Source organism: Henningerozyma blattae, chromosome 1 (genome assembly GCF_000315915.1).
Source record: "Henningerozyma blattae CBS 6284 chromosome 1, complete genome".
NCBI classification, from domain to species: Eukaryota; Fungi; Ascomycota; class Saccharomycetes; order Saccharomycetales; family Saccharomycetaceae; genus Henningerozyma; species Henningerozyma blattae.
Genome location: NC_020185.1, coordinates 1,133,720 through 1,159,139, shown reverse-complemented (window position 1 = coordinate 1,159,139; position 25,420 = coordinate 1,133,720). Strand labels below are relative to the sequence as shown.

Below are 25,420 nucleotides of genomic sequence, written 5' to 3'. Positions count from 1 at the left end.
AATTGTTTTCCGTTTTGTTTTAGATGAATACGCCATCACTAATGGGCTATCCAGGCCTGCTGTCACAACAGCAACAGCAACATAGTCAAAACCAACAGCAGCAACAGCAGCAACATAGCCAAACTCAACAACAACAACAACAGCAACAACAACAACAGCAACAGCAACAGCAACAGCAACAGCAACAGCAACAGCAACAGCAACAGCAACAGCAACAGCAACAGCAACAGCAACAGCAACAGCAACAACAACAGCAACAGCAACAGCAACAAAACCTACTTAGGACACAAACCCCAGCTAATATGAACCAACAATTACAAATTAATCCAGCAATGAGTGGTATTCCACCACCTGGTATGAATTTTAATGATAGTGGAGGACAATTTATGAATCATGTAGGGAATAATGGGAATAATATCCCACCTGCAGCGTTGGCGGCGGCGGCGGCAGCAGCAGCAGCAGCTACCGCAACAATGAATAACTCAGGATCAACTCCTGTTCCAATTAAGACAGAAACCCAGCCAGGCCTTTTGAATGGTTCAACAGCTGCATCGATTAGTCAAAATGCTAATAATCCACTTTTCCATCCTCATTTGGAAGATCCTCAATTATTAAACAATCCCATCTGGAAACTTCAATTACAGCTACATTCCATTTCAATGCAATCTGTTGGTCAACCAAATGTATATGCTAGACAAAATGCTATGAAAAAATATATAGTTAATCAACATCAACGACAGATTAAACTACAACAGCAACAACAACAACAACAGCAACAATCACAATCACAACAACCTTTACAACCCCAACAATCAATGGGCCAAGCACCACAACCTACTACTCAAATGAATGATGCGGCTCAATTACATCAAACTTTAGCAAATTCTCAACCACAGATCTCAGAGGCCTCTCTATCCTTAGTTGACCGTACTAAAAAGCTTTTAATGGAAATGGCAGCTGACACTTCCAAGGATACTTCCAATGGTAAACCAAACACTAATGGTGCTGCAACTTCTACCACAAATAGCAACATATCCACTCCTTCCACTCCAAAATTGGAATTGACTAAATTAAGAGATAATGCACCTGGTACTCCGTCTGTTCTTTTACAACACAAAAAATTATCTCAATACAATATCGACACTGATGATGAAGATGAAACTAAAATGGTCGATAATTCGAATTCCAAACCTGATGCTCAATTGTGGCATGCGATTGATTTTTCCAATTTACAAATATTTAATATCAATAAAAATTTATTTGATTATAAATTTCTAACAAGATTATATTTAAATGGTAACAACTTAACTGTATTGCCCAAAGAAATTAAAAGTTTGAGTAACTTAAGGGTTTTGGATTTGTCATATAATAGATTAACAGCTTTACCTGATGAATTAGGGTTTTGTTATCAATTGAAATACTTATACTTCTTTGATAATATGGTTTCAACATTACCGTGGCAATTTGGTAATTTAAGTAGCTTACAATTCTTAGGTTGCGAAGGCAATCCTTTGGATAGACAATTATTGAAAATCTTAACCGAAAAATCAGTTACCGGACTAATCTTTTATTTAAGAGATAATAGACCAGATATTCCGTTAATGAAAGATCGAAAATTTATTGAAATTAATACTGATGGTGAACCTCAAACTGAATATGATTCCATTGAAGACGCAACTTCTCATCTATCTCGCGATTTAGAAAAAAGAAGTTTCACAGTTTTATCTTATAATACCCTATGTCAACATTATGCAACACCAAAAATGTATCGTTATACGCCTTCTTGGGCATTGAGTTGGGAATATAGACGCGATAAATTAAAGGATCAAATATTATCATTCAAAAGTGACATATTATGTTTACAAGAAGTAGAATCAAGAACTTATGATGATTTCTGGGAACCACTTTTACAAAAACATGGCTATAAAGGTATATTCCATGCCAAAACTAGAGCAAAAACTATGCAAACCAAAGATTCTAAGAAAGTTGATGGGTGCTGCATATTCTATAAAGAATCGGAATTCAAAGTTTTATTTAAAGAAGCTGTTGATTTCAGTGGTATTTGGATGAAACATAAAAATTTCCAACGTACTGAAGATTATTTAAATCGTGCTATGAACAAAGATAATGTCGCTATATACATGAAATTACAACATATAAAGAGTGGAGAAGTTACCTGGATCGTTACTACTCATCTTCATTGGGATCCTCAATTCAACGATGTTAAAACTTTCCAAGTGGGTGTATTATTAGACCATTTAGAATCTCTTTTAAAAGAGCATTCTAATATTCATTCTAAACAAGATGTTAAGAAATGTCCCATCATAATATGTGGGGATTTGAATTCTTACCTAGATTCAGCCGTATATGAACTTTTGAGTACAGGCCATGTAGAAGCTCATGAAGATGTTGAAGGTAGAGATTATGGTTTCATTTCCCAAAAACATTATGCACATAATCTCTCGTTAAGATCAAGTTATGGATATATTGGTGAATTACCATTTACCAACTTCACACCATCTTTTACAGATGTAATTGATTATATATGGTACTCTACACAAGCATTACGTGTCCGAGGCTTATTAGGGAAAATCGATCCAGAGTATGTCTCACAGTTTATAGGTTTCCCTAATGATAAATTCCCAAGTGACCATATACCATTATTAGCGAGATATGAATTTATGAAAGGAAGTGGCGGTAGTAGAAAATTATAGCATGCGTATTCTCTTATATATTTATATATTCAGGCTTGCCGACAGCCATTCATTTATATTTATTTCAATTTTCAGGCATCTTTTGTATTATACAACTGATTCATTTTGTTTATGGTTTTCATAACAGTTCCACCATTTTCAAATGTAATTTCATTACCTTGTAGCATATGTACATAAATATATTTATATATTTTAATTTTAAATAAATTTCACGAACTGAGATATGATAATATAATATTACTTCAATTTTTCGATGTCATAAATTCAAGGAATTTCGCGTCATTTCCTCGGAAAATCATCTTACCATTACAAAATTAAATAATATGTAGATATTAAAGATATATAATTTAAATTGGACAATAAATGATAAAATACAAGTAACGCGTTAACTAATTTTATTAGTTATTTAGCCTATTATACACACATATATATGACTGAAGATTACCCTCTACAGGCGCATACAGTGGAGACACAGCCAAATTCTAAGCTTGAAAACGCTAGCTTTTATGAAAAATTACAAAATAAAACATATCTTACATTCTTCACCATAGGTATTGGCCTTCTTTGGCCATGGAACTGTATATTAAGTGCATCCACATATTTCATAAATGTAATCTTTTCTGTTAATACTATTTGGGCTAGAAATTTTACTAGTTCCATGATGACAGTATCTACAATTGCATCACTAATATTTAATACATGGCTAGCACAACGCCAATTTAATTATTCACAAAGGGTAATCTCAGGGTTATTTTGGGAAATAATAATATTTATTCTTTTTACGCTGATTTCTGTGGTCCATTCAAGTTTAAATATGGCTGTCGTATTCTTTTTTGTCATGATATTAGTTATAGGTAGTGCACTAGGTACAGCATTAAGCCAAAATGGTATTCTTGCCATTGCTAATTTATATGGTTCCGAATATAGTCAAGCAGTTGTAGTTGGACAAGCTATTGCAGGTGTAGCTCCATCCGTGGTTTTATTCATGGCTGCCTTTTTCGGCGATGATAATCATGATATAGGACTGTTTGGAATAATTTGTTATTTATTAGCCACCGCTATGGTGTGCACAGTTTGTATTATTCTATTCAAAAAAAATTCTATTGCTGATAAACTATTATCCAACGAAACCTCAGTTTCCTCAGAAAGAACTAACGTACCATTCGATACGTTATACTATAAGTTGAAATGGCTAGTATTGGCAATTCTTTTTACTTTTATTATAACAATGGCGTTCCCAGTATTTGCCTCTACAACCATGTCAATGGGTATCAACTTGAGTGATACTAAGTATAGCGCATTAGCTTTTATTATTTGGAACATTGGTGATGTCTATGGAAGAATCATAGCCGACAAACCAATGTTCAGATCTTCATCTTTTACTGCATTGAAATCATTTATTTATTCATTATCGAGAATAATACTTGTTCCACTTTTCTTTATATTTACTACTTTGAATTCCCGACATAAACACAGTAGTCTAATATTTGCTGATATTTGTTACATGCTTTTACAATTTATCTTTGGTGTCACAAATGGACATATTATTTCAATCGCCTTTATGAAAGTACCTGAATACTTGGAAACTGATGAAGAGAAAGAAGCTGCTGGAGGGTTCACTACAATCTTTGTATTTATTGGTCTTGCTTTGGGAAGTTTACTGAGCTATCTAGTTACTTTTACAGTAAACTCGATATTATCAAACAATTCACAATCTTAACGAATTCCACAAGCTATATTCCATATCCTACATAATATGCATTAATCATTCATTAAATATCGTCCATTTTATCTAACATGATATTCTAATGACTATTGTCTTTTAATTATTTATCAACGACTAAAACTATTACTATTTTCCTACGTTTATTTTAAGTATTTACGGGTCTGGCTTTCATCGTTTCACACGAATTTCACACGTATGGAAAACGCGACTCTAGTTAACGGAAATTTTACTCTCGAACAAAATAACAGTTCCACGAATTTCAAACTGTCCTTTATATAAATAAAACACGTATTCAAATTTCGTTTGTGTTGTATTTACGTTTTAATTTGCAAAAAGAAAAGAAAAAGTGAAGACAATTGACTATCCAAATACCACCAAAAATACCTACAGTGATCATGTCATCAGCTACTGGGTATAAAGATCCTAACAATATGGACTCTATGAGTTCCAAGTTGAGAAGGACGGAGGCTTTAAACAAAGACAGTAACGGGCTTGACCAAGATACTTTACCAGAAATTAATGACAATGATAGCGTAGAAGAAAAAGAAGACTTATCCAAAGAAAAAGAAGCAATTACACCAGCTACAAAAAATTGCTCTAGCTTCAAATGTGCTGAAGCTGTTATCATGCCAATTGTATTTACTGGTTTGGCATTTTTCACAAGAATGTATAAAATTGGTGCCAATAACCATGTGGTTTGGGATGAAGCCCATTTTGGTAAATTTGGATCATATTATTTAAGACATGAATTTTATCATGATGTCCATCCACCATTAGGTAAGATGTTAGTCGGTTTCTCTGGTTATTTAGCTGGCTACAATGGTTCTTGGGACTTCCCATCTGGTGAACTTTACCCAGATTACTTAGATTATATCAAAATGAGATTATTTAATGCATCTTTTTCAGCCTTATGTGTTCCATTAGCCTACTTCACTGGTAAGGCAATTGGTTTCTCTCTCCCATCTGTTTGGTTATTGACTTTGTTGGTTTTATGTGAAACGTCATACGCTACTTTAGGTAGATTCATCTTACTGGATTCTATGCTATTGTTCTTCACATTTTCTTCTTTCTTTTGTTTTGTTATGTTCCACAATCAAAGAAAAAATCCATTCTCTAGAAAATGGTGGAAATGGATGGCTTTAACTGGTCTAAATTTGGGTTGTGCTATTTCTGTTAAAATGGTTGGTTTATTCATCATTACCTTAGTTGGTATCTACACCGTTGTGGATTTATGGAATTACTTAGCCGACAAAAAAATGACTTGGAAAACTTACTGGGCCCATTGGTTATCTAGAATCGTCTGCTTAATCTTTATTCCATTAGTAGTTTTCATGATCTGCTTCAAGATTCATTTTGATTTACTATGGCATTCTGGGACAGGTGATGCTACAATGCCTTCTTTGTTCCAAGCCAATTTGGTCGGTTCAGAAGTCGGTAAGGGTCCTCGTGATGTCGTTGTTGGCTCATCTATCGTCTCCTTGAAGAATCAAGCCTTAGGTGGTTCTTTATTACATTCCCATGTTCAAACTTTCCCAGAAGGTTCTAAACAACAACAAATCACCTGTTATGGTCACAAAGATAGCAACAATAATTGGTTATTCAAAAGAGTCTGGGATCAACCAGATTACTCAGAAGAAGAAGAAAATGAATTTGTTGTTGATGGTGCTACATACAGAGTTGTCCATTTAAATACTGGAAGAAATTTACACTCTCACCAAATTCCAGCTGCTGTTTCTCAAACCTCATTCGAAGTGTCTGGTTATGGTAATTCTACTATTGGTGATGAAAAGGACTACTGGGTTGTCGAAGTTGTTAACCAAAAAGGTAAAGAAGATAAGACCAGATTACATCCATTAACTACTTCTTTCCGTTTAAGACATAAACAATTAGGCTGTTACTTGAGTCAAACTGGTGCCAATTTACCTGAATGGGGTTTTAGACAGTCTGAAGTTGCTTGTGTTCCATCTCCATTTAAACGCGATAAGAGAACTTGGTGGAATATTGAAACCCACGAAAATGAAAAACTTCCAGAATCAACAGAAGGTTTCAAATATCCAAAGACTAACTTCTTTACAGATTTTGTTTACTTAAATTTAGCTATGATGGCTACTAACAATGCTTTAGTCCCAGAATCTGACAAATTCGATAGATTATCTTCTGCTGCTTGGCAATGGCCAACCTTAAACATTGGTTTAAGATTATGTGGTTGGGGTGATGATAATCCAAAATACTTCTTATTAGGTTCTCCAGCAACTACTTGGCCTTCCACCGCTGCAGTTTTTGGGTTTATGGCTTTCTTTATTATTTTAACTTTAAGATGGCAAAGACAATACAAAGATTACTCTGATGCAAAGAACGTTAACACTTTCTTAATGGGTGGTATCTATCCAATGTTTGGTTGGGGTCTACATTTCATGCCATTTATTATCATGGCTAGAGTCACCTATGTTCACCATTACTTACCAGCTTTATACTTTGCATTAATTGTTTTAGTATACTTCTTCGAAATCGGTACTCAATGGGTATCTCATAGAAAGAATGGTTGTTTAATTAGAGCTGCCATTTTTGGGGCTTATTATGCAGCTATTATGTATATCTTCTACCTATTCTCTCCAATTTCCTTTGGTATGGAAGGTCCTGCCAAGGAATATAGCTACTTAGCTTGGTTACCAAAATGGGATATGGCTGAAGATAAATTTTAGATCACACCTCCACGAAATTAATCAAAATTATACGTTTTACACAGACTTTAACTCATAACTTTTTTTTCCAATTGGCAAGCAAATATTAAAAGAAAAAAAAAATCTGTATCACGTTTTGAAATTTTAGAAAATATATAATTAATTACATATATATATATTTATAATGTGCACAAAAACAATAAAAATTAAAAATAAAATTATTAGTAAATTATATTATTATTTATTATTAACGTCTTTCATATTTTACTATCAAAAACGCATAGATTTACTGTGTTATTTTGTCTGTATTTAAAATTTCTGACTCCTTTGGGACTCTAACGTCAGAAGTATTAAACGGAGTTAGTGTGTCGGAAGCATTTGGGATATTACCTTCAATACTGATTGCTTGTTGGAATTGCGGTGAGCTGGAAGGAGTGACTGAGTTCTTTCTCGTAACAGATTGCGGAGTTTGAATTTGTTGTTGGTTAATTTCAACTCTATTTTCATCATGGAATAGTTGAATAGGACGTTCAGAATTGCTATTAACCAGTTCTAATGGAGGTAGTTCAGAAGAATCCGGTGTTATGACCATTTCAATAGGAGAAGTAGAAATAGGAGAGGTATTTTCATAAACTGGAGGAGAGAGTAATTCAACATCTTGGTATACTGGAGGAACCTCTTCATCCCATGAGATTCCTAAACCAGACCTTTCAGTAATATTTAGTCTAAACTGCATTTTTAATACACGTGCTGCACCTGTTGGGACACTAACTAGTTTAGTACCATTACTAGAAACTTCATTTTCTTGAATTGGTTTATGCTTTTGTGATTGTTTATTTGCAAACATGGGAGATATTTCAGCCAATCTTTGATCATCAGTTGAAAGTGGGACATGCCCTGATTTTTTAATATTTGATTTATGAATCGGTTGACCATTAGGATAATGAACTGTTTCTTCCGCTACAATAATTTCTACAGATAACACATGAGAAACATAAATACCAGAAATGGGATCTTGTAAATCACATGCCATATTTGGTTTTTGACGCTTATTTTCATTATATGGCTGTAAAGATGATACTCTTGTAATAGGGTTAGTAACACCAGTGTTAAAATCCATACAATCGATATCCATAATTAATTCAATATGACCTTTATCACTAAAATCAGTTTTCCAACCAGTTTTCATAACACCATCTTTTAAAATACGAGATTCTTCAGCAAATAAATTTGTCACGTTATTCAATTCTTGTTCAATCTGTGCTTCTCTAATATGCTGCTGTTGTTGAATATATTCTTGACGTAATGCGTCATCACTAGGATGAATAAATTCACCAGCAGGTTGGTCTTCAGTATCTTGATCTTGAGTAGGCTCATTATTCAAGTTATCATTATTGTTTGTATTGTTTGTATTGTTTGTATTTCCAGCTGCATTAATATTTGAGTTTTGCCGTAAATCTAAATTATTTAATCTTGGCAAAGGAGAATTATTCCTTGTTGCGACTGAAAATCGTACTTGTGGAATCGGATCCCCGTATCTCTTCATTGGTTTATGCTTCCTCTTTAGATTTTCTATTTCTTTTAATTTAGTTTCTTTTTCAATTATTTTCAAATATTTTATATGTTTAGAACAAGAATGGCATCTTATACGAGTTGTCTCTTCTAATTTCCAAGACAATTTACGCATTCTCCATCTTCTATCTGATGAAGTAATACCGTTTACTTGTAATTCTATGGGAAATTGTGATTTTGGATGGATGACATTTGGTATGACAGCGGATACTGTTAATTCAGTTGGGGGAAATACTCTTAGAGAATTTTTATCTGGTCCTCGTAATAAACTTCTTGTAACTGGTATTGGCATAGTAACTTTGATAGTTTCAGATTTTGACTTTGATTTGGTAGAGGAAGGTGTCGAAGGGGAGGAAGAAGAGTTAGATTTAGTTTTTTTATTTCCACGAGTATCCTTAAAAGAAGCTTTACCTATTAAATCATATCTAACAATAGTATTTGAATGTGAACCCAAAGTGGAAGTAGAAGGTAATGAACCTTTGAAAAGATAGGAGAATGGGAAGGAAAAAGTTCCAACATCTATTTTAGTTGGTTGTGATTGAATTTCCCATTCTTTCAAAACAGTTTTTTTAATTTTACAATCTTTACAGCGTTGAATGTTAGAGTTACTTGGAATAAAAGGGTTTTCATAATAAATTGTTTGTATCAATTGTAAAGTAACATTTTGAATTAATACTGATTCTTTGACATCTGTCTCAATTATATCCGGAAATGATTTTAAAGTTGTTTGATTTAATGATTTACTTTTCCTTAAACCATTGTTACTAGTGGTCTTGGTAAGGGCATTCTTATGAAGCACTGACCGTGACACTTGACTATCAGTCTCAGAGGTATGTCTGACACGCAATTTAAACAACCCACTTAACAGAGAACCAGGCGAATTTGTAGCAGATCCATATAGAACGCATGGAGGAGATTCGATATCTACAGCTAACTCTACTGCTTGTCTTTTGGAAACTTTTGAATCTACTGAACTACTAGAACTTGAAGATGCTGTCGCTGATTTAGAGCTAGTGATAAATTGTGCTGGTATAAGCTTTGTAAAATTCATTTTTAAATAGATAATGTCTTTTGACGACCCTTTCCTTTAGATTAGAAATTATCAAATTCAAAATATATTAGGTACTTCTAAGTAATTTCTTTTCGCAGATCTCGAGAATGCTGCTTAATATAAGAGAGTATGTAGGTACAAATGTAGTAATGTTAAAAATTAGACGCATAAAGATAAGAAGTTTCGTTTTTTCATTTTCGTTGATTTTGATTGATCCAACAAGTATTTTATCATTGTTTTTTATTTATTTTTTTCTTTTTTCGGTATATCATACCTTAATTAAAATGGTAAAAATACCGTGGGAATTAAAATTTATTTTTTTAAGATTGACGTTTTGAAAAATTAATTGAAACATTCTTGGTGGTAGCGCCGTGTGTTATTTTCTTTCAGTAAAATCAATTATCTTAAACAATCTTCAGGCTACAAAAGTGGATTGTATTTCTTAGTGAGAATTGTTCAAAGTTGGCATAGTAGAGAGGAACGTATCTATCCAAAAAATTGAACACCGGATTTGTTTAATAGTGTATCAAGAAAGATTAATTGAGAATATCTTTTTTTATTTATCTTAACCTTAAATGACTAAATTTGGATAGAATAACTAGTTTCGAGAAATGATAAAACAATCTTGTTATGCAGGCTGAAATAAAAATTGAGAGTAAATGAGGCCCCAATTGAGTTACCATGGAAACTGAGAATATTGAAGAGTGAAATAGCTGAAAACCCCAATTAAACCAAGCACGTATAGTATATATAGTAAATATACCAATAATAAAAACTTTTCAATAGTATATGATTGGATCCATAGCCTTAAAGTGAAAGGTAATAGTTGTAATTAGCCCATTAAATTATTTCGATCACGTGCTTAACCAGATTTTTTAATTCATTACGCTAAATATCAATAGTTAAAAAAACCTGTAAATAATAAATAGCTTAATTAAATAAAAATCATAATCTAAAAAAAGGAGAAAAGAAAAAGACAAGAATTTTAAGCCACAAAATAAAACAAAAATTCAAAAAAAAATATTATAACATATACAATCTATTAAACACATATCAATTGATCAAGATATAAACTTAAAAATATATATCTGGGGAGATCAATTGTTATTTTTTTAGAAATAATATACTAAAAAGAAGAAGGGTATACACACATTTTTATCACCCACAAAAATAAAAAAAACATTCATCAAGTTATAATGAGTGATATTCCAAACCCATTCGAAGATCAGAGTGAAACATTATTTGATTTGAATTTAGACAATCCTGATGATGATGATACATATGATACTGAAAAAAGAAAAGATTTGAAAAAATCATCGAACCAAAATATTGAATTTATAAATGAAAAAACTGCCAAATCAGTAAAACAACAAACCATAAGCACTCCTGGTACTGATAACAGATATAGTGAAGATTATACAATAGAAAATGATATCAATGTGGATCCTTTTCTCGATGATGTAGAATTATCATGGAATGCAAACCCAGATGATGGGAACGATTTCGATATTAATATAGAAAACAGTGGTAGAATTGGTAAACGACCTTCGATATGGGCAAGAGCTTGGTATAAAATTAAACCGGGTAGCAAAAAAAAACAATCGACGAATCGTTTTGAAATGCAAAATTATAACGCAGTTGTGGCAGATGCAAATGATGATGATGATGTTTATTTGAAATCAAGAGATCGGTTCAATATGAAAATTATATTTAATAAATATATCTTGGGTAAGTATGGTACTTCTTCAGCAACTGATACATCTGAACCAAGATTAATTTATTTGAATGATAAGAGAAATAATGCGACGTTAGGTTATGGTGATAATCATATCTCTACAACAAAATATAACTTCGCCACATTTTTACCAAAATTTTTATTTCAAGAGTTCACCAAATATGCAAATTTATTCTTTCTATTCACATCTGCCATTCAACAAGTACCGCATGTTTCACCAACAAATAGATATACCACCATTTGTACATTATTAATTGTTTTAATCGTTTCTGCCATGAAGGAAATTGTAGAAGATATTAAAAGATCTCGTTCAGATAGTGAATTGAATAATTCAAAAGCTAGAGTATATTCAGAAATGAATGGTGATTTTGTAGAGAAAAGATGGATCGATATCAGAGTAGGTGACATGATTAAAGTGAATTCAGAAGAGCCAATACCTGCAGATATCATTATTATATCATCATCTGAACCAGAAGGGTTATGTTACATCGAGACTGCAAATTTGGATGGTGAAACTAATTTAAAGATTAAACAATCTAGGGTAGAAACTTCAAAATATATTGATTCGAGAAATTTAAATTCAATGAATGGTAGAATTTTATCAGAACATCCAAATTCAAGTCTGTATACTTATCAAGGTACTATGGAATTGAATGGCAGAAGCATTCCATTATCTCCAGAACAAATGATTTTACGTGGTGCAACTTTAAGAAACACTCCGTGGATATTTGGGATAGTTATATTTACTGGTCATGAAACAAAATTAATGCGTAACGCTACAGCTACTCCTATTAAGAGAACTGCAGTTGAACGTGTTATTAATTTACAGATTTTAGCATTGTTTGGGGTATTAATTCTATTATCTTTAATCTCTTCTATTGGTAATGTTATTATGATGAGTGCATCAAGCCACTTATCATATTTGTATATTAAAGGAACTAATAAGGTAGGGCTATTTTTCAAAGATATCTTAACATTTTGGATTTTATTTTCTAATTTAGTCCCCATTTCAATGTTTGTTACCGTTGAATTAATTAAATATTATCAAGCATTTATGATCAGTTCAGATTTAGATTTATATGACGAAACAACTGATACACCAACTGTGGTTCGTACTTCTTCATTAGTAGAAGAATTGGGTCAAATAGAATATATTTTCAGTGATAAAACTGGGACATTAACAAGAAATATCATGGAATTCAAATCTTGTTCAATTGCTGGTCATTGTTACATTGATGTGATTCCAGAAGATAAAGAGGCTACTATGGAAGATGGTATTGAAGTCGGTTATAGAAAATTCGATGATTTAAAGGAAAGAATATTAAATACAGATGATCCAGAATCCCAATATATAGAAATGGTCTTAACTTTGTTAGCCACTTGCCATACAGTTATTCCGGAACTTCAGAGTGATAGTTCAATTAAATATCAAGCTGCATCTCCAGATGAAGGTGCTTTGGTTCAAGGTGGTGCTGACTTGGGTTATAAATTTATTATTCGTAAACCAAACTCAGTAACTGTGGAACTTAAAACTACAGGTCAAACTTTGGAATATGAATTATTAAACATATGCGAGTTTAACTCTACAAGAAAGAGAATGAGTGCAATTTTTAGATTCCCTGATGGTTCAATCAAGTTATTCTGTAAAGGTGCTGATACTGTGATTTTAGAAAGATTAGATCCTGAAAATAATTATTATGTAGAATCCACTATGAGACATTTAGAAGATTATGCAGCCGAAGGTTTAAGAACGTTGTGTTTGGCAATGAGGGATATCCCAGAGGAAGAATATAATAATTGGAATAAGATATACAATGAAGCTGCAACAACCTTAGATAATAGATCTCAGAAATTAGATGATGCAGCCGAATTGATTGAAAACAATCTTTTCTTATTGGGTGCTACTGCAATTGAAGATAAGTTACAAGATGGAGTTCCTGAAACAATCCACACTTTACAAGATGCTGGCATCAAAATCTGGGTTCTTACTGGTGATAGACAGGAAACGGCTATTAACATTGGTATGAGTTGTAGATTGCTGAGCGAAGATATGAATTTATTAATCATCAATGAGGAGACTAAAGAAGATACAAGAAATAATTTACTTGAAAAAATGCGGGCAATTAACGAGCATCAATTATCTCAATACGAATTGGATACATTAGCTATGGTTATCGATGGTAAATCGTTAGGATTTGCATTAGAATCTGATTTAGAAGATTATTTATTAGCTGTGGGTAAACTTTGTAAAGCTGTTATTTGTTGTCGTGTTTCTCCATTGCAAAAAGCATTAGTTGTTAAGATGGTCAAGAGAAAGACAAGCTCATTGTTACTAGCCATTGGTGACGGTGCCAATGACGTCAGTATGATTCAAGCTGCACATGTTGGTGTTGGTATCAGTGGCCAAGAAGGTATGCAAGCTGCAAGATCAGCAGATTTCGCTATTGGGCAATTCAAATATTTAAAAAAATTGTTACTTGTCCATGGGTCATGGTCTTACCAAAGAATATCTGTGGCAATCCTTTATTCCTTCTATAAAAACATTGCATTATATATGACTCAATTTTGGTACGTTTTTGCTAATGCTTTTTCAGGCCAATCTATTATGGAATCATGGACATTAACTTTCTACAACGTATTTTTTACAGCCCTACCACCCTTTGTTATTGGTGTCTTTGATCAATTTGTTAGCAGTAGATTATTAGAAAGATACCCACAATTATACAAATTAGGACAAAAGAGTAAATTTTTCTCCGTAACTATCTTCTGGGGTTGGATTATTAATGGATTTTATCATTCAGCAGTGACATATGTCGGTTCAACGTTATTCTACAGATATGGTGATGTATTAAACATGCATGGTGAAACAACGGATCATTGGACTTGGGGTGTGGCAGTTTATACAAATAGTTTACTTATCGTACTAGGTAAAGCTGCACTTGTAACTAATCAATGGACAAAATTTACTTTATTTGCTATTCCCGGCTCTTTTGTTTTTTGGATGGTATTTTTCCCTATTTATGCATCTATCTTCCCTCATGCAAATATTTCAATGGAATATGCTGGGGTATTATCTCACACTTATGGTTCTGCAGTATTTTGGCTAATGTTACTTGTATTACCAGTGTTTGCCTTATTTAGAGATTTTATTTGGAAATATTACCGTAGAATGTATGTCCCAGAATCGTATCATGTTGTTCAAGAAATGCAAAAATATAACATATCAGATTACAGGCCACATCTACAACAATTTCAAACTGCGATTAGAAAAGTGAGACAGGTTCAACGTATGAAAAAACAAAGAGGGTTCGCATTTTCACAAAGTGAGTCTGGTGATCAAGAAAGATTGGTTCGTATGTATGATACTACCAAGAGAAGAGGCCAATTCGGGGAATTAGGTGATGCTACTTCAAGCAATCCTTTCAATGATTCAAACGGCATTAGGAATATTGATGAAGGTAGTATATCTATACGCCCTAAAACAGATGCAAGAGGATTTAAAACCGATGATTTGCAATCTTTTGAAAGTTTTGATTTATAGACGTTTAACATATAAAGATTTGTATATTAACTATATAACTATTTATTTGACAATTATGCATAATTCTATATTCGTTTTTGTTTTATACTTGAAAAAGTTGAGTTTAGATAAATATATCTAGAAATTAAAAAAAATAAAAAATAAAAAAGAAAATAAAAAGGATATAGCTATTACTTCTGATATGAAAGCCAATTCTGAAAGATGCTGGATAGCAGTAAATCGTTTCGTTCTGAAAAATATTTTGAATTACATTTAAATTTTACTATAATTTCATAATTTTATAATTCCAAAAACTGTTAAAATCTGTTCATTAATGCAACAATACCCTACTAAAAGAAATATTAGTCAAAAAAATGTTTGAAAAAACAATATATAAAATAAACCAATAGAAAAATAGTCACTATATCAATCAATTTATTCAAATATATCATTTTTCTCATATGGCTAACATGACGTTTATCAACATATGATTCGTTTTGCAATAAATCATCTAATTGGCGCATTGTTTCTCTCTGCTGAGATAATTTTTCAGCACAGTAAGACATTCTTGCTTCTAAGGCATTTAAAATGCCAACCTGGATATCCATATCTTCTTGAATCTTGGAAGCATAAGAATTTTTATCTGATTCATCAAATTTTTCGTCCAACTTTGTAAAGTATTTATTTTTAACTAAATCATATAGGTTTTCAATTTCTGTTCTAACTTTTTTTAAATCAAACTTTAGCATGTCAAAATCTTTTAAATTATTTTGCAATTGGATTTCATCAAATAATGCCAATTTGCCAAAATTATGTTTTAATAATGTTTCAAAAGTGGATAGTTGAAAATGAATATGATTTTCCAAATAATTTAATTCGTTGACATTAAAAGATGTCGCCAGTTCATCTCCTTGGACTATATTCATGTAATTCTCTAATATATTTGTATAATTATTGTCTATTGGTTCAGTTTTTTTTTTGGATACTGAATTAAATGAAGAAAGAGATTTAGAAGAAGGCGAGGAAGAAGGCGTTGAAGAAGATAATGTGAATGCTGGTGAAAACGTGGAATTCATCGTTTCTTGACGCATATGCCTCATATCAGATAACAAGGGAACTCTAGGTGGGGAAGATTCTTTCTTGGAAGAAACTTCCCTTTGATATTTCATAGATTTTTTAGTAGAAGTACCCAAACCTAGGTATAAAAAATCCGATAATGAAGTACTTTGATTAGATATATATTCATGAGTATAATATTTATTCATAAAAGGGAACGTATTTTCTTCTGATTCAGTTGGACTTGAACTGATTGAAAGTTCTGATTTCGATTGTATTGATTGTAAAAATTGGTTTACTAATCTTTTATTATCTTTATTATATGAATTTGAAACTGATTTAATCTTTTCTTGATTTTTATCTTTATAAACATTTGAACAATTTTTATATTTATCTCGTGGTGGACTTTTACCTGAAAGACTACTGGACGTTCTACAAATTTCCTCTTGTAAATGTTTTGGAATAGCAGAAGGACAATTCTGTTGTATGCTATTATCTATATTAGAATTGGTGATATCAATTGAATTACCTTTTAAATGAAGTGGTGTGGTAGAATCTATGATAACACTATAATTATCAGAAGGTGAAGATGGAACAGAAGAATACATCATACTACTAAAAGTACCTGTAGATGCAGATTTATAGTCTTGTGGCTTATGTCTAATAGGTGGTTTTTGGAAATTGAGAGTTTTCAAATGTAACTCCTTTTCAAATAAGTTCATTAGATTACTTCTTGAATTTGAATGATTAAAGATGACAGAATCCTGACTTGCTAAATTAGTAGATGAATTAGTACGGGATCCAATTGGTGATTTCACCACGAATGATTTACTTTTATGGAAAGAAGTAGTATGTATAGGTGAAAGTGGATCAGAAGGAGTTCTAATGAAAGAGCTTACTCTTGTTACATTCCCAGAGTTGCTCATAATATTATTATCAGACTGTCTTTTAATAAACGTATGAAATTCAGGACTTATAGGTTCAGGACTACCATTTCTTACAAAGGAATTTATTTTAGGTAATTGAGTATTCAAATTTAATCTAGGTAATGTTGAAAAAGTATGAGTTCTAATTAGATGCAATTCTTCTTTAGATGGAGGGGATGAAGTAATGGAGCCAGAAGCATTTGTATCAGGCGGTTGAGTGCTTGAAGTATTTAATGGATTATTGTTGTGGAAGGAAGTACGCCTTAATCTTCGTTTTTCAGGATTAACTGTGATATCCATTTTATAATGAATTTATTTTTTTAAATTATTTATAAAGAATGTTTCTTTTTTTTATATATATATTTATGAATGGAGCATAAAGAATATAAATAAATCTGTGGTGTTGTAGTGTTTGAATATAAAGGATTAGAGAAATAAAAACGTATTTTAAATATCAAATATTGCGATTTCTTTTTTATTTTTATTGATTACTAATAATATACATATTTACTTTCCTTTGAAATCTCCACACATTTCACAGCCTCGAATTTTTCATTCAACATTAAATTCCTTTTTCTGGGGAAAAAGCAATGAGCTGGAATTTTAAAATTACAGAAATATTCAGAATGTCATTACACTAAAATAGAAAAAATTGCGGTTTAAGAATTTAATTTAAATTTAGTACTAAATATAGATATCCAGATCTATAAAATTGTTAAATAAAGAATATATCAAATGGAAATAAATTAGTGATTATTAACTAGGATAGTCTAGAGATTACTTAATATACATATGGCTATAGAAGAGAAATTGCATTGTTAATAACAACAAATCAAGTGAAATGAATGACAATTGGAATAATGATAACCACCAGCAAGATGATAATGACGAATATAAGACACATTTTCATCTTTAAATTCTTCCACCACATGGCTTTTCTTACACGGTTAGCACCACGTTTGAACCCTTGTGCAGAAACTTCCAAATTGTCTGCTTTATCTTCAATAGATCCTAAACGTTCACCACGTTCTGCTACTTTGTTGATGTTATCTCTCATAATACCAACAGTATCGTCAATTTCCTATTGAACATGTGACTCAAGTGGATAGAGTATGGATGTGGGGGAGAACATACGAATCCAGATATTGTAATTTAATAGTTAGTAAAAATACTTTAGAGAGAAATATATCATAGAACTAAGTTTACTGTTTTAACATACGGCTTTCAAAGCAGCAGCTTTGTCACCATTGGACATTGATTCAGGTTGGACATATGGGTCATAAGGAACTGAACTAGACATATTTGTTAATTCTGGAATGTGTTCTTTGCAATAAGGTATGTAGAGGTATGTGAAAGTACGCTGCTAGTTTTTTTTTAAAGGAATGACTTTTTTTTTTACCACTGAGATTCTTAAATATTTCCCAGATTAGACTGGCTCAGCCTTTGTTTATCTTGATTATTTCATTAGTCGATTTTCACATGAAAAATTCTTGGTCGCGAAAATTTCTGGTATAAAATGATATTTTCGCGTAATATAAAATAATACAGCTAAATAACTATAAGACATTGAAATATTCAAACTATGCTCGAGGATTTATAATGAGGATTAGATGACTAGATACTGGCCTTTTTTTTATATATTTTAAAATTAAACATTTCTGAAAATTTCATTTCAAATATATTTTTCAGTGGCTCTTATCTTGACTTGCATATTACGATTACTAAAGAATATTAAGTATACTTATAAAGAAATAACGCGTTACTGATATTATTCAGGCAATGCTATTCATTTATTATTGGACACGTCAAACTTTAAAAACACCTTGAAATAGATTAGTTTAGAACTCCGGATCTCAATTCTAGAGTTTTAGTTGCCGTTCTTTTATTTTTGGCGTTACATAACAACACGTAAATTTTTTCACTGCTAATCTCATATTTTTACGTGTATCTCATTATTTTGTAAATGTGTCCATAGAGGTTCTGAGCCTGTGCCATTATGCTAAAGATGCTTCCACTTGCCCTATTCTTTAATTGGAATTTCATTAAAAAACGGTATGAAGTACTTTTATAGAATAAATCCCATCTTGCTTACCAAAATGATCATAAATATGACCCCGTTCTGAACATGTTTGTCAAGTTTTTTTCAGTATTGCCCTTAATAGCCCTGATTTTTCATTTTTGCTTAAACTTTTTCAGGAGTTCTGGAATTAATAAGGTTTCCTTTTCGGAAAGACCGCTTTCAGGAAAGTTAGTGAAATTTAACGTTGAAATAACCTAATTTCCATCGTGAAAAGTTTCAACAAATTAATAAATTGCTATTTACAGTTTTATTCAATGACTAAGACGCCTTAAACTATCTGAAAATGATACTTGCATTTTTTCATTGTTTTTTTTTATTCTCTACTAGGACAGTTGAAAAATTTCCCTTAATGAAATCTCCCTGACGGCCCTTATTCTAAACTTGATTGGATATAAACTATTTAGGAATTGTAATAAGAAATTGCACTACCCCTACCTTAATAAACGATGATGACATTGAGAGCTTGAAGTCCTAGGGTAGGCAAAAAACCCTGAGTAGATAATGCAATACAAAAAAGAAAAAAAAATAGCTATTGTTTCAAGAAATTGCCGCCTTTGGTATCTAAGAATTTCTAGCTTAGAAGAGCTTTCTACAAGTTTAATCTGGAAGAAATTTTCAATATATAAGTTGTTTGCTAATTGCCAATATTTTTATAATTGTCAGATGTATTGCATATATGCAAAATAGAAGGGCACAAAGCATAAAATCAAAAAAATAATAATACATTAAATGTATTAGATATACAAGAGTTTGATACACAAAATAAAAGTTATTGGTTACGATTTTATAAGATAAATATGCAGAAACAACTCTTACGCGATGATCTAACAAAGCTTGTAATTTGTAAAGCCGCATTAGCAAAATTGAAATCCACGCAACATGTTCTAGAATCGTTACAAAAAAATTAAATTCTAGTACAACTGCGATACCCATTTTTGCCATGACTAATTATATTTTATGCTTGTTAGAAGGTCCAATCTTTAATATTCACCCTCTTTTACGTGAAAGGTATAATTTGCTATGCCAATTCAAAGTTACTAAATTTCAAAAGGAAAAATTAAGAGATTTTGAGCTATCTTTTAATTTCAAATTCTCAAAGTCAGCAAGAGATCCTATTAGTTTTAAAAATAATCTATATGATTCTAAATTACAATTAAAAGTCTTTCATTCATTAAAGGTTTTAATTAATAATACAACTCAAGTTTATACCTTTTATCTAAATAAAATTGAAAATGCTGGTACAGTTACTTCGATTTCACCAAAAACAGTGTTATTGATAGAAAATTCTATCAAAGAAATTATTGAATCAAAAGAAATGGATCTAAGTTTGGATTTGGTTATTGATAGTCAAAACCTAAATGATTTTGAAAATCATTACTTACAATTGGAAGTTATATCAAAGTTTTTAAAATGTTTAGACAAAAACGTCTTACAGAAAATTCAAAACAATTTAGAGAGTATCGATACATTTTTAACAGATAGAAACATAATTCGAAATGAAATGAATCATGATATCCAATTAGATTTAAAACTAAAAGCTTATCAATTATATGCATGTATCATTCGTTTATATCATATTTGGTCAATGGTCAGTTCAATATTTAGACAATTTTATTATCCCAACAGGCAATATTTCGATGATCCAATTACAAAATTAAATGCTAAAAATTCTTTTGATTTCAAAATCTTATTAGAAAATTTAGAACTAATATGTGACTCAAATAAGAAATCTAAAAAATTAAAAGATTTGGAAATTTGTTTGAACAATTTATCTAAGCTTCTCAACGGAAACAGTATCGTGAATAACTATAAAAATATCAGCTCTATCCATATACAACAACTTAAGACTATTTATGATGAAACTGTCATCCCAAATTTAAGAAAAATTTTAGTGGAAATAAAATTAATGAAACGTTGGTATATGATTATACACTATATTCAAGATAATGAAATAAAAAACAATGAAAAGTATTCAAACTTAAACGAAGATCAAATATTAAAGTTATTGAATGATAAATTGAAAAAGGATAAGATAAGAACCTCAAAGAGATTAACCAGAACAGAATCAAATCATCCTACTCTTCAATCTGCTTATGTATTATCAGCTACATCTTCAAAGATAAATAGCTTACCGAATGATTCTCTAAAATTATCTACCTCTCTATTAAATCCAACTTCGAAAGGAAAGGTAAAACACTTGGAAAATCGAAAAATGATTAATGCAAATTTAAATAATAAGAGAAATGAATCTGTAACTTCTAATTCACCAGAGTCTCCATTGCGGTCCCCATTGTCATCACCTACATTAAAAAATGCAAAAAATGGTAATTTTGTATTAACTAGTTCTCAGATAATAGATTCAAACAGGATAACTCAAGAATCCAGTAAAAAACATCTAAGAGCAATTTACTCCAAAGAATCTAATCAAAGACATTTCAAGCCAACGACACAGTCACTAAGAGAGGATCCTAGACCAAAAGCCTACATCTCGCTATCCCCTAGATCCTTCTCTATGAGTAATATCCCTATTCAAAAATTTCAAACAAGAGAGAACAGCTACTATTACAATGAGAAAAGAAAATTAAATGAAATTAAATCAGGAAAAACTTTGCATAATGCAGATATTCAGAAACAAACTGATGACTCAGTACCAAGATATTTACCATCTTTAGTGGAGACTTCCGCCGTTGTGGGCTTAAACATATCTTCATCCACTCTATTTTCTCCATCTTCTCCACCAATTAAAAAAGTAAGATTTGCAACTATTGCTACCGTTGTTAGTGGCGACGTAAATGGCCCTGTTCTACATACTGAACAATTATTTAAGGACACTAAAGAAGAAATAACTTCATGAACAATAATTAGCGTCTAAGAATGATTTAATGACGTTGTAGCACCGATCAAAATAAATTAAAAAAAAAAGACAGAAAAAAAGATAGCCGAGGAAATTGTGAATCACAAGAATGTATAATATATAATATTTATTATGTGACTTTTTAAAAAATATACCATAGTTTGTAATATAATTGTCGAGCTTAGACATGGAAAAGTAATTAGCTAAACTTAACTTTTCTCTACTTGAAGAGATTATTTTACAACGGTTTATATCTACATAAATAGCTTATAAAATTATGAAAAGATAAATAGAGTACATTAGGGGATATATGGAACACGACAAAAAAAGGTTAACATTTATCATTTATTAATTTATAATTTTTCTTTCAATGCAGTTTCGATTTCAGAGATAGCTTTTTCAATTGAGTCTGGCTTGTCACCCATACCTTGGAATACGTTCCCTTTACCACCGGCCTTACCACCAATAATACCAGAAACAGTCTTGGCTAATCCAGCACCATCAACACCCTTATCAAGAGCAACATTTGATATATAACAACCATGAGCAACTCTGCCTGTTGGATCATTACCAGTAATTAAATAGATAGATTTATCCTTAGCTGATGATTTCATGTAGTTAATGGCTTCAGTAATAGCTTTGGCGTTAGTTGGAATATTGATATGCTTGACGAAATAAGTAGCATCTGCATTTTCAGTGAAGTAAGTTTGGACAGCATCCAATGTTTGTTTGGTTTCCTTTTTAGCTCTTGCTTTGATTTCGTCCTTAACGACTTTTTCGATCTTAGTGAATTTAGCTTTCAATTGATTTTTAGTAACAACAGAAATAGATAATTGAGTTAATTCAACGCCTAATTCCTTTAATTTCTTTTCCTTAGCTGGAGAAAATGGAAGCTTTTCCGCAGCATCTAATGCAGAATTAAATTCATTAGCAATTCTTTGGACTTCAAAAGCTTCAGTACCAGTAACAGCAACAATTCTTCTAATACCCTTAGCAATACCACTTTCTTCAATAATGACAAAGAACTTAATATCACTAGTCTTAGCAACATGGGTACCACCACAGAACTCAACAGAATAGTTGGTCCACTTTTCGTTGGTTGGATCTTCCATTAGGTCTTCAACAGGTACACCAACAGAGACAACACGAACAGGATCTGGGTAAGTTTCACCAAAAACAGCACGAACAGAGGAAATAGTTCTAGCTTTTTCTAATGGAACATCTTTGTAGTAGACAGCCAAACTTTCTTCAATCTGTTTATTACAAATAGCTTCAATTTTAGCCAATTCATCTAAAGAAACAGCTTTCTTGTGAGAGAAATCAAATCTCAGCTTTTCTGGGGCAACTAAAGAACCCTTTTGATCAACTTCACCACCTAGAGTTTCTTTCAAAGCAAAATTTAAAATATGAGTACCAGTATGGTTGTTTTTGATAGGGAAACGACGTAATTCATCAAAAGAAGCGATAATTTTATCACCAACAGATAAAGAACCATCGGCTAAAATACCAGTGTGGAAAACGAAACCGTTGTACAATTGAACATTTTCAACGTTAAATTCAGAAGAACCGTCAATAACCAATTTACCAGTATCGTATTCTTGACCACCTTGTTCAGCGTAGAAACAAGTTTTATCTAAGATAATACCATAACTCTTACCGATTTCTTTGATTTCAGTGACGAATTCACTACCATCGAAGATTTTTAAAATGGTACTTTCAATATCTTTGTTACCGTATTTAGCACTGTCATCAGTCTTTGGTACTTTAGCTTCATTTAATTGAGATAAGGTGTGGACATTTAATTTAATTAAGTTATCAGCTTCTTTCTTACCTCCTCTCTTGGAAGCTTCGTATGATTCTTGTTTAGCTTTTTCAAAGCCTGGACCATCAATCTTTAAGCCATGTTCTTCCGCCATCAATTCAGTTAAATCAACTGGGAAACCATAAGTATCATATAATCTCCAAACTTGTTTACCATCTAAAACTTTGGTGCCTGATTGAGCAGCAGCCTCAACGTATTTTTCAAATAATTTTTCACCACGATCTAAAGTCTTGGCAAATGAAGCTTCTTCTTCATCTAAAATTTCGTACAAGAAAGATGGATCCTTGGTGACTTCTGGGAAGATGACCTTAACTTGTCCAATTAAAGTTGGGGCTAAAGTAGAGAAGAAGTTACCAATTGGATAGTTCATATATTTACGAGCGTAACGAGCACCTCTTCTTAAAATACGTCTCAAAACATAACCTCTACCTTCATTATTTGGAACACCACCATCAGTAATAGAGAAAGTCAAAGTACGGACATGATCGGCCAAAACTCTGTAAGCAGTATCAATACCATCTTTGTCTTCAGCACCAAATTTACCAGAATATGGTCTAACGTTACAAATTTCTTGAATACGAGTAAATAAAGGTTGGAAGACATCTGTATCATAATTAGATCTAACATCTTGTAAGACAGAAACTAATCTTTCAAAACCCATACCAGTATCGACATGACAAGCTGGTAACTTCTTTAAGGAATGGTCAGATTCTCTGTTAAATTGCATGAAAACTAAATTCCAGATTTCCAATACATCTGGATCATCTTGGTTAACCAAGGAAGAAGCGTTTCTACCACCAATTCTATCATAATGGATTTCAGAACATGGACCACATGGACCTTGTTCACCCATTTCCCAGAAGTTGTCATGAGTATCACCTGGTAAGATATGATCTTCTGGAACACCAGCATTTAGCCATAATTGCTTAGCTTCTAAATCTGGTTCTAAACCTTGAGAAGCATCACCTTCAAAGTAAGTAACGTATAATCTTTCTGATGGAATGCTGTATACTTTGGTTAATAAGTTCCAAGCAAATGTGATAGCACCTTCTTTGAAATAATCACCAAATGACCAGTTACCCAACATTTCAAAGAAAGTATGATGATAAGAATCTCTACCAACATCTTCTAAATCATTATGTTTACCACCAGCTCTAATACATTTCTGAGAGTTGTAAGCACGCTTCAAGCTATAGAAATCAGAGGATGGGTCAACAGTACCTAAGAAAATAGGTTTATATTGATTCATACCAGCATTGGCAAATAATAAAGTTGGGTCATCGAATGGAACAACTGGAGAAGATGGAACAAAAGTATGATTGTTTGATTTAAAATAATCTAAAAATGTAGAACGAACATTTTCAGCTGTCCATTTTTGTTTATCACCGATAGTCATTTTTAATGGATTTTCGTGATTTCTATTAACTATACTGGTATAAGTCCTATTAAAAGAATGGGATCTGTTTGCACAACGTTGGGTTATAGAATACCTTGAATTGAATAACAGACTATTACTTTTCAGTAAGTTCAAAATTTTGAAGCGATTTTATTTATTTTTTTTTTTTAAAAAAAAGACAAAATCTACAAAATTTATATTTGAAAATTTACGTAGTGTTTATCTTTTTTGATGGTAAATATTTCCTTTTTTCAAAAAATATTTATATAATCAAATAAGTATTGAAA

The 25,420-nt window shown here is 31.7% G+C and overlaps 9 protein-coding genes across 9 annotated transcripts; 5 read left to right on the top strand and 4 right to left on the bottom strand.

The window, feature by feature from the left end:
• Positions 1–23: 23 nt before the first annotated feature.
• On the top strand, positions 24–2,714 carry CCR4 (CCR4-NOT core exoribonuclease subunit CCR4; the record flags this gene model as incomplete). Its single annotated transcript, XM_004177731.1, has 1 exon — positions 24–2,714. One exon carries the CDS (start codon positions 24–26, stop codon positions 2,712–2,714), a length of 2,691 nt encoding a protein of 896 aa, XP_004177779.1.
• A 430-nt stretch (positions 2,715–3,144) lies between these two features.
• Positions 3,145–4,434, top strand: FUN26 (nucleoside transmembrane transporter FUN26; the record flags this gene model as incomplete). The annotated part of the gene is made up of 1 exon (XM_004177730.1): positions 3,145–4,434. One exon carries the CDS (start codon positions 3,145–3,147, stop codon positions 4,432–4,434), a length of 1,290 nt encoding a protein of 429 aa, XP_004177778.1.
• Positions 4,435–4,880: 446 nt separating this feature from the next.
• On the top strand, positions 4,881–7,142 carry TBLA0A04640 (uncharacterized protein; the record flags this gene model as incomplete). Its single annotated transcript, XM_004177729.1, has 1 exon — positions 4,881–7,142. One exon carries the CDS (start codon positions 4,881–4,883, stop codon positions 7,140–7,142), a length of 2,262 nt encoding a protein of 753 aa, XP_004177777.1.
• A 265-nt stretch (positions 7,143–7,407) lies between these two features.
• TBLA0A04630 (uncharacterized protein) lies at positions 7,408–9,744 on the bottom strand (the record flags this gene model as incomplete). The annotated part of the gene is made up of 1 exon (XM_004177728.1): positions 7,408–9,744. One exon carries the CDS (start codon positions 9,742–9,744, stop codon positions 7,408–7,410), a length of 2,337 nt encoding a protein of 778 aa, XP_004177776.1.
• A 1,196-nt stretch (positions 9,745–10,940) lies between these two features.
• DRS2 (aminophospholipid-translocating P4-type ATPase DRS2) lies at positions 10,941–15,020 on the top strand (the record flags this gene model as incomplete). Its single annotated transcript, XM_004177727.1, has 1 exon — positions 10,941–15,020. The coding sequence occupies one exon, from the start codon at positions 10,941–10,943 to the stop codon at positions 15,018–15,020; it is 4,080 nt and encodes a 1,359-aa protein (XP_004177775.1).
• A 341-nt stretch (positions 15,021–15,361) lies between these two features.
• TBLA0A04610 (uncharacterized protein) lies at positions 15,362–17,281 on the bottom strand (the record flags this gene model as incomplete). The annotated part of the gene is made up of 1 exon (XM_004177726.1): positions 15,362–17,281. One exon carries the CDS (start codon positions 17,279–17,281, stop codon positions 15,362–15,364), a length of 1,920 nt encoding a protein of 639 aa, XP_004177774.1.
• A 532-nt stretch (positions 17,282–17,813) lies between these two features.
• Positions 17,814–18,281, bottom strand: TBLA0A04600 (SNAP receptor SNC1; the record flags this gene model as incomplete). Its single annotated transcript, XM_004177725.1, has 2 exons — positions 17,814–18,062; positions 18,201–18,281. The coding sequence occupies 2 exons, from the start codon at positions 18,279–18,281 to the stop codon at positions 17,814–17,816; spliced, it is 330 nt and encodes a 109-aa protein (XP_004177773.1).
• Positions 18,282–20,001: 1,720 nt separating this feature from the next.
• TBLA0A04590 (uncharacterized protein) lies at positions 20,002–21,915 on the top strand (the record flags this gene model as incomplete). Its single annotated transcript, XM_004177724.1, has 1 exon — positions 20,002–21,915. The coding sequence occupies one exon, from the start codon at positions 20,002–20,004 to the stop codon at positions 21,913–21,915; it is 1,914 nt and encodes a 637-aa protein (XP_004177772.1).
• Positions 21,916–22,268: 353 nt separating this feature from the next.
• ALA1 (alanine--tRNA ligase) lies at positions 22,269–25,133 on the bottom strand (the record flags this gene model as incomplete). The annotated part of the gene is made up of 1 exon (XM_004177723.1): positions 22,269–25,133. One exon carries the CDS (start codon positions 25,131–25,133, stop codon positions 22,269–22,271), a length of 2,865 nt encoding a protein of 954 aa, XP_004177771.1.
• Between the last annotated feature and the right edge of the window lie 287 nt (positions 25,134–25,420).